At 38.0% G+C, this 8,841-nt stretch overlaps 1 protein-coding gene across 5 annotated transcripts in view; it reads right to left on the minus strand.

The window, feature by feature from the left end:
• Positions 1–8,223, minus strand: part of GUF1 (GTP binding elongation factor GUF1) — a 41,769-nt gene extending 33,546 nt beyond the window's left edge. Inside the window, exons 1-6 of one of the 5 annotated variants that reach the window (XM_028491867.2) lie at positions 7,621–8,223; positions 5,585–5,696; positions 5,286–5,434; positions 4,924–5,004; positions 3,945–4,022; positions 2,237–2,320 (exon numbers count right to left, since the gene is read on the minus strand). In XM_028491867.2, the coding sequence (XP_028347668.1) occupies positions 2,237–2,320; positions 3,945–4,022; positions 4,924–5,004; positions 5,286–5,434; positions 5,585–5,696; positions 7,621–7,785 (669 nt within the window). In that variant the 5' untranslated portion in view covers positions 7,786–8,223. Of the gene's footprint in view, positions 1–2,179; positions 2,210–2,236; positions 2,321–3,944; positions 4,023–4,923; positions 5,005–5,285; positions 5,435–5,584; positions 5,697–7,620 lie in introns of those variants that run through there. The other 4 variants (XM_028491866.2, XM_007117303.4, XM_055086003.1 and 1 more) reach the window with 4 other exon arrangements.
• Positions 8,224–8,841: the final 618 nt, after the last annotated feature.

The following is an 8,841-nucleotide window of genomic DNA, read 5'->3' on the forward strand; positions in this document are numbered from 1 at the left end:
GCCTCTCCCGTTGCGGAGCACAGGCTCCGGACGCGCAGGCTCACGGGCCCAGCCGCTCCGCGGCATGTGGGATCTTCCCGGACCGGGGCACAAACCTGTGTCCCCTGCATCGGCAGGCGGACTCTCAACCACTGCACCACCAGGGAAGCCCTAGGACCTCTTTTTCTACCTACACTTCCTCCCTAGGAAATGGCATCCATTTCCGTGGCCTCAATACTATATACATGCTAAATACTCTTAAATATCTTCGACTCAGCCCTCTCCACAAATGCCAGAATTGTAGATTTATGCAATAGCTCTACTTGGACGTCTAATAGACATTTAAAACACACTATGTCCAAAACAGAGCTTTTCATTTTCCCAGTATGTCTGTTCCTCCCCGAGTCCTCTCCATATTAATAAATACCAGTATTCAAATAGTTGCTCAAATCCAAACCCTCCATGATTCTTTATTTCACTTCCTTACACATACCACACCAGCAAAATCTACGGTATCCACAAAATACACATAAAATTTGCCCACTTCTTCAACATCAGCAGCACATGCTTAGCCACCACCATTTTGCACCTGGGCTACTACTACAAGCTGGTTTCCCCGTATCTCCTCTTACCCTTTTTTAATCCATTCTCTATAAGGCAACCTGAATGATCAGCTTATTTTCCTCTCTTGCTTTAAAATTCTTTCATTATCTTAAAAATTTTAAACCCTTTAGCACAGCAAGAGTCCCAGAATGACTTGATTCCCGCCTAACCTACAAAGCCGTTTCATCTAACTTGCCTTCTTTCTGTTCCTTAAACATGCCAAACCTTGCCAAACATGCCAAGCCTTTACACTTGCTCCTTCCTCTTCCAGAAATACATTTCTCCCAACTCTTCATTTCTTCAAGTCTCAGTTCGTCAGAGAAGAATTCCCTAAGTTACTCTGCATCACAGCTCCTCTCTGAGAAAAAGACTTTTTTCATTGTTAAGTATGGTAATTCCACCTGGAACAATACACTCTGTTAATGTATTTTCTTGATAACATATGTCTCATTCAATAATTACTATACTTACTTCTCTTTTTACTTATTCAACGAGTGCCTCCCCAAGCAGAATATAAACACGAGACAGAGGTCTTGCCTGTACTGTTCACTGCTGTTGACCCTAGCTGGCACACACCAAATTAAGTATATGAATGAATTTTGTAAAGATTTATTAAAATCTGAACAGTTAATTATACTTCAATATAACATAATCCAAGTCATGATACCATAATTTCAGAACTGCCTTACAATGAGGTCCCTCTTCATAATAAAAACCATTAAATTCTACGTATATATCCAAGAAAAAAAAATATTGCTTTATCTAGTTATTACCAAGTTTATATAGTCAGCCAATGTGTTAAAATTAAAAAAACAAACCAAAAAAAACCACTTCATCAGCTGAAACTTGCTTTTTCAAAACTCAAACAAGGGCTTCCCTGGTGGCGCAGTGGTTGCGAGTCCGCCTGCCGATGCAGGGGACGCGGGTTCGTGCCCCGGTCCGGGAGGATCCCACATGCCGCAGAGCGGCTGGGCCCGTGAGCCATGGCCGCTGAGCCTGCGCGTCCGGAGCCTGTGCTCCGCAACGGGAGAGGCCACAACAGTGAGAGGCCCGCGTACCACCAAAAAAAAAAAAAAAAAAAAAAAAAACTCAAACAAGATTGAAAGTGGAAGCTAAACATTATATTACTGCACTGACAGACTTACTACACAAGCATGTAGCACAGCACAGTTCAGCGATGGCTATTTAACACCCAAAGCACCATTTAAAAGGTAAATTTAAAAATTCAAATTTAAAATAGTATCAACTTTGATATAAATAAAATCTATTTCCAAGAATGATATGTACATATGCCTTGAAATTAGTCTGACCCTGCTCTTCAAAGAGAATATTTCCATAGAGGCAAAATGGCATACAAGAAATAATACTATAAAGAGTTGCAGGAGGCCTACATTTTAGTCCTGGCACATTAGCTAACTAGATCTATAACCTTAAGAAAGTGATAAAATCTTTGACTCTTAGTCCTTTCAACTGTATCATAAGAGTAATTTCTATCTGTCCTAACCATATAATAGGTATTTTTGGCAAAGATCAAATGAAATATCAGTAAAAAGAACTTTGTAGAACTATAAGATAATAATATACTTAGGCCAATTACCTGAGATTTTTGAAAGTAAAACCAAGTCTTCTAAAAAAAAAAAAAAAAGTATTTTACCTTAATACATTCATCACTTGGCATATCAAACACCTTTTCGATTTGTTTTTCAACCCTTTCAGGATCAGCATTCTTCAGATCTATCTTAAAAAAAATTCATTATGTCTTAATATAATTAAATTAAAATGTATTATATATTAGTGGTATTTGGAGATAGATAAAAGCATACGTGCTTTTAAACTAACTGACCCCTTTATTTTATTTTCAAAAGTATTAAAATAAGAATAATCTAGAAAAAGGCAATATAATTTTAACAAGCATGGCCACTGAAAATAGGCAGACAGCAGAGCAAGCGTGAAACTGAGGCAGTTAGCTATTCAAGGCAGAAGAGTTCGATAACACCATGTAAACCGATTTTATAAGTTAGATATAACTTATAACAACAAACTGTCTTACCTATAAGCAACCCTGCTTCTTTTAAACCTAACTTCAATATCAAAAAATAAAACTGAATGCCATGCAGATTTTTAATTAAGACTCTTAATTTATTAATTTTAAAATATAAAAGTTAAGCTTTATCAACAGTGCTCAGTTTAGCACTTAAATGTTAAGTGTCCTGTGTTACATTGTTTCATCCTAGTTCATAAGGTCCTTTTCTTTTCCTTTATATAGTTTAGTCCAACACACTATTGTGCCTGCCCTGCCCTTTACTACAGAAACAATCCCCAATAACTCCATGTAATTCAGGGAGACTATCTTCTCAACTACATGCCAGGGTATAGGAGTTTGAGTTGCAATTTTATCATATGCCAATTCAAAGAAATAAACCACACCAATATACAACTGACCCTTGAATAACAAGAGTTTCAACCGCACAGGTCCACTTGTTTGCAGATTTTTTTTCAATAAATATGTAAAAATACACTTGTAGAACATCATGTGCAAGACTTGTATTGAGTGGATAGCCTATCCCTAGCAAAGGCATAAGATGAGTGATATTTAACATAAAATTAATAATGTGTTGGTTTTCTTACTGTTTTATAACTTTGTTTTCAAAGAATTACATTACCATATAGTATGCCTCTCATAACTGGAGAAACTGCATATCAGCCTATAATTATATATAAGCATATTTTTTTTAATGTAGCAATGTTTCCAATACTGTTATGAATGTGACTGTAATACTGCATGCCATAAAAACTTTATAAGGATTCATTCATTTGTATATATGCTAGGTTTCCATGAAGCAATCACATACAGTATCATACCATAAAGCAATCATATTTCTGCTTCATCACTATCAATGTGTGAATCATTATACCTGCAAATAAATATGAAGTTCTTTTTCACATTATGTTTTAATTTTTTGATGTCTAGTGTCAGTAATACACATAACATCTACAGTGTTTTGTATTACCTAAGACAATATTGATGTAAGTACTGAGAGATGATTCACCTTATAAACAGATGACATAAACTTAGGGTATTGATAAATAGAGTACTGTAAATATATTTTCTCCTCCTTATGATTTTCTTAGCATTTTATTTTCTCTAGCTTACTTTATTGTAAGAATATAGTATACAATACATATAACATACAAAGTATGCATTAAGAGACTGTTTAAGCTACTGGTAAGGCTTCGGTCAACAGGAGGCCATTAGTAGTTAAGTTTGTGGGGAGTCAAAAGTTACAAGGAGATTTTTGACTTTTCCTTTATACAGTTTACAAAGTAAAATAATAAATAGCACTGTTGTGCTAACAAATTACCTTGTTTATGACTGGAATTACCGATAGCTGTGCTTCAAAAGCAAGAAAGAAGTTTGCTACAGTTTGGGCTTGAATACCCTGGAAATACCAAGACACAAGACACTAAGATGATCATTCCACCATTTATGGCAAAAGTTGTAATTCAAGACCATTCCACACATCCTCATCAAAAGCAAAGATACAAGGCAAACTATGGTATCTATACTTCCATGCATCTGGATCATTCCCTGTGAAAATTTCTTTCAGTTCAGGAAATGTTTTTTAGAGGGCACTGTATTAGGCTTTGGAGATAAATCAGTAAAACACAGATCCTTAAGGACCTCTAAGCCTCCCAAAGGACTCTTGTGACACATTTTGTAAAGCCCAGTATACGTATGTAAGGTACAGACTGACTCTCCCTGACAGGCTCAGGGAAGATTTAACACAACAACAAAAAAATCTTTGGGTTTTGAATGAAAAGTCTGTGAGAAACTGAAATATATCAAAAGATTACTTTAAATAGTATATCATAGCTCGTATATTCTCATCTCAATGTTTTTAATGGTTATATTTATACCAGAGAACTTGGTAATGTTATTGACATGTTTCTTTAAACCTAGCACTTTCCAAATTATTACCTTAAAAACACCCAAAATGACCTCAAAAATAAAGATTTATTTTCAAGTTCTGCTAAAAAATTGAAACCTCAGGTTAAGAACTGCTTAAAATTGAGGTTTTTTTGGTAGGATGTATATATAACATGACATACTTCAAAAATCTCTTGAAAAATTTCTCTTAACATTTTTAAAAGGATGAACTAGTCAACGTCACAGACTTTAGTGTAATAAAACTTCAAATTAACAGGACCAAAACATAACTTTAAGTAATAAAATAAATCTTATTTTCTTCAAACACAAAAATTCTATTTCCCAAAGCATTTTAAGGAAAACCCTGGAACAACCAAGTAGCATATCACATCATATAAAATTAAAGTACCTACCTCATTTGCATCCACCACAAGTAAAACACCCTGGCAAGCTGAGAGTGACCTGGATACTTCATAACTAAAATCAACATGGCCCTGAGAAACAAAAAATATTAATGCCTCTAAATGTTAGAGTTTAAATGTTTCTTAGGGAGGGGCACTATGGTAAATCTATTGACTCCACTGGATAAAAAGTTAATAGGTTTCTGTTTTAGCCTGTGCTTGTGAAATAACTTACACTAACATAAGAACACTGAGAAAACAAAAAGCAAAGTGAGGTGTTTAATGTTCAGTTCAAAAACTGAAAAAAGGATTTGTTTGCAGTATTAATACAAGGCTGACTTTAACAACAGAGAAAAAATGGATATTAAATGTACCGGTGTATCGATGAGATTTAAAAGGTACTGCTTTCCTTCATAATCATAGAAGAGAGACGCTGTCTGTGCTTTAACAGTGATTCCTCTTTCTCGTTCCACTTGCAATTTATCAAGAACTTGTTTATTATTTTTTGTTTTATCAATTGCCCCTATAAATAGAAATGTTTATTGATATTTCTATGAGCTTTTAAAAAGAGACAATACTGCATATACAATTAAAAGCAAACTTTTAAAAAGCATGGTAAAATTATCAATTATCCATTGCCATTAATTAGGTATGGAATATAAAATGAAAATACCTGTTAGTTCCAGGAGCCTGTCGGCTAAAGTACTTTTGCCATGATCCACATGTGCAATGATACTGAAATTTCTAGTGTTTTCAACAGGGAATCTAGACATATCAATTGTTTCCTAGAAAGGGGAGAGACATATTACATTTATGAGTATAAACTGTGCACAATATGAAACAAGTATACTAAATTAAAGAATGTTGTTTTAGTCTTCTTAGAACAATTTCATTTATAGCATTTATATTGTTTATATTATTCCTCTGACAGTAAAGAGACGTATGGCTAAAGTCATATTACAAGCAATGGATTACAACAGGACCATCAAAAACATTGGTTTCACTGTCAAAGATGACCATATAGCTAAATAAAAGTCTCTTATAATATTTCCATCACTCGAGGGCCAATGAGGAACTACATGTATTTTCATGAATGGAGAACACAAGATACGTAGAACTCCTCTACAGGCTTAGAGCAGTGGTCCCCAACCTTTTTCGCACCAGGGACCGGTTTCATGGAAGACAATTGTTCCATGCATCGGGGGCAGGGGGAGGTTCAGGCGGCCATGCGAGTGATGGGGAGCGATGCGGGGCGGCAGATGAAGCTTCCCCTCGCTGGCCCTCACCTCCTGCTGTGCGGCCCGGTTCCTAACAGGCCTCAGACCAATGCTACCACTGCCTTGGAGCACCTGGTCTAACAAAATCTCTTGAAACAAAAAAGCTACAGAGAAGCTGAAAGAATAATAGGAAAAGTTTTCGCCCCCATCACATATTTAATCAACAGTCTACTTAAAAATCTGTGCTCCTAGTAGAGCCTTCAAGTTTAATTTAGATGATTTTGTTATTTGACAACTTCTTTGGAGAGAGAGAAGGAAAAAAAAAAAAGATCACATCAGGAAAAAAAGCCTCTTATTTATCACTTTAATTCTTAAAATATTTTGAAAAGTTAACTTCTGAATTTTAGTTGCATACACCTTTACTGTTTTACTGTGACTCACTGCAAATTGCTAAAAACTGGTATTTAAGTAGATACGTCAGTTTTTTGTACTCAAAACATTTCATTTTTCCAAATTTTTATCTCTTATCCAGCAAAAAAAAAAAAAAAGTGAAATTACAATGAAATACACAACTCTCATGAGCTTAAGTTTCCTTTTTTTTATAAGTGCTCCAAAACAAGGCGCACAATAAGAGTGCAACTACACCTGAAAGAAATTCTGCAAAAAAACTAAACCGGATTTGTTTGCCCCGTGGATTTCCCCCCCACCATTCAATTCAAAAGATATACAATGCTGCACCATTTTTAAGATCTGGGAATTGCAAAATAAATCCATTTTACATTCCACAGGCATTTTAGAAAAGGGTAAAACCGAATAATTATAGTCTTTTTTATCCGCAGTTACTCATAACTTGCATTCAGTTACTTTACTGCCTAAACTGCATCTCTTCACAGTTATCAGACAATATAGTTTTTAGAGTCGCTGAAGCCCCACCTCCTCCAACCACAGGAATAGAGTCAGAACTGCACAAGCCTGCTCCGGCTGAGGCTAAACGAAATAATAAAACAAACAGAAGCTAAGGCATATCCAGCACTCCTTACAGTCTAGGTACTGGGCTAAAAGGTCTGTGCCTTACACCGTGCAAGCCTCACAAACAGCCATTCGGAGTTTTATGAGCATCTCATTCAACAACGGAAGAAACAGTCACAGAAAAGTCAGGTAACTTGCCCAAGTCCCATGGCTAAAAAGTTGCATGAAAATGGAACGGAGCAGCTTCCCCAGTAGGCTTTTAAAATTAAATACATGCTGAGACCAGCACTTCGCATAAACAATAAAAGAGTTCTGATATCACCAGAGGAAAGTTAGGGCGTGACTTGCCCAAGGTCACACTGGTGAGCAATGGAGTCAGAAACCCGAGCGGAGCCCGCGCCCTTCACGGAAGCGCAGACTGCGTTCACAGGTAGACCTAGGAAGGCCGACACATTCCCAAATTCGCCAGGAGCCCCCTCCCAAGTTTTAAAACTTGGCTGACGAGAAACTCAGGGACGGTCACCTTGCGGTCCGCGGAGCTGTAGCTCCTGTCCGGAGCCTTGGACTCGGCTGCAGCTCCCCGGGTCGGCGCGGGGCGAGGCCCGGGCAGCCCCCGACGCGCCGCCCGGGTGGCCCAAGCCGCGAGCGCGCGTCCGCGCCAGCAGCCCTGACCCGCAAGCGTCCACATCCCCCCGCGCGACAGAATCGTCAGGAGAGAGTCCCGAGACGCGACGGCGCCATCACCCCCGGCTCCGTTTCCTCCAAGACGCCCCCGCTAGGAGCTGACAGACAGGATTTAAACACGCTCTCAGAAGCAGGGAAGAAGACTTAAGCTGGGAACCACCGCCCAACTAGCGGCCCCGGCAGGACGCCCAATACGCCCAGCGACTCGCTGACGTCCGGACGTCTCATGACGTCTTGACGTCAGCGTGCCTCCGCGCGGAGCCGTAAGGAAGTCACGTGAGGGAAGCTCTAGTGGTCAGTGTTAGCAGTGCTCTTAGCGAAACCTTGGGGGTTAACCTACCAAGTGGCAAAGTACGAGAGTAACTTTTAAAATCTGGAAGCTGAGGTGTATTCTCCATGTTGTCTGCGGTATCGCTAGTATTGAAGTGCATCCGAATGGAAACGGGCAGTAAAATTTATTTCAATAATGTATCCTAGGAAAGTTTGGGCCAGAAGTGAAGGTGGAAAAAAATTACATCCTGAAAGCCCTCAATCTCTATCACCTTCGGGTTACCACTTAAACAGTGTTTACCTTGTGGGGCGGGCAGAGCTCTAAGGTGGAGGATAACGATAAGAGGTAGTGAGACCTGTATACCACCTCTAGTGTCTGTCTCCCACTATCTCCCGTGAGCTTTTCTGCAATATCCAGGGTCTGGTACAGAAGAAAAGCAGCAGCTGTGTTGAGTTCACCATTGTACTGTTTCTATTTCTTTCTTGGGACTACTGTAAAACAATACTTGATACATCATTAATTGCTACTGTTACCTTACAGAATGAACTTAATAGCTACCTTGAAATGTATTGAACACAATCGTTTCTAATAGTTCATATAAGTTAGTGTTGCCCAAATTTCAGTAATTTGCATATTATCCTCAATGATTTTCATCATGTCCTCATACCGCTATTATATATGTGATATTTTTCTTTAAATCAACTTACCTTTTATACTTGAATGAGTTTATTTTAAAAGAAAAATTTGTATTATTTTCTATAAATGGAAAAAGCACTGTGACCTGTCCTA

This window comes from Physeter macrocephalus, chromosome 7 (genome assembly GCF_002837175.3).
Source record: "Physeter macrocephalus isolate SW-GA chromosome 7, ASM283717v5, whole genome shotgun sequence".
Taxonomy (NCBI): domain Eukaryota; kingdom Metazoa; phylum Chordata; class Mammalia; order Artiodactyla; family Physeteridae; genus Physeter; species Physeter macrocephalus.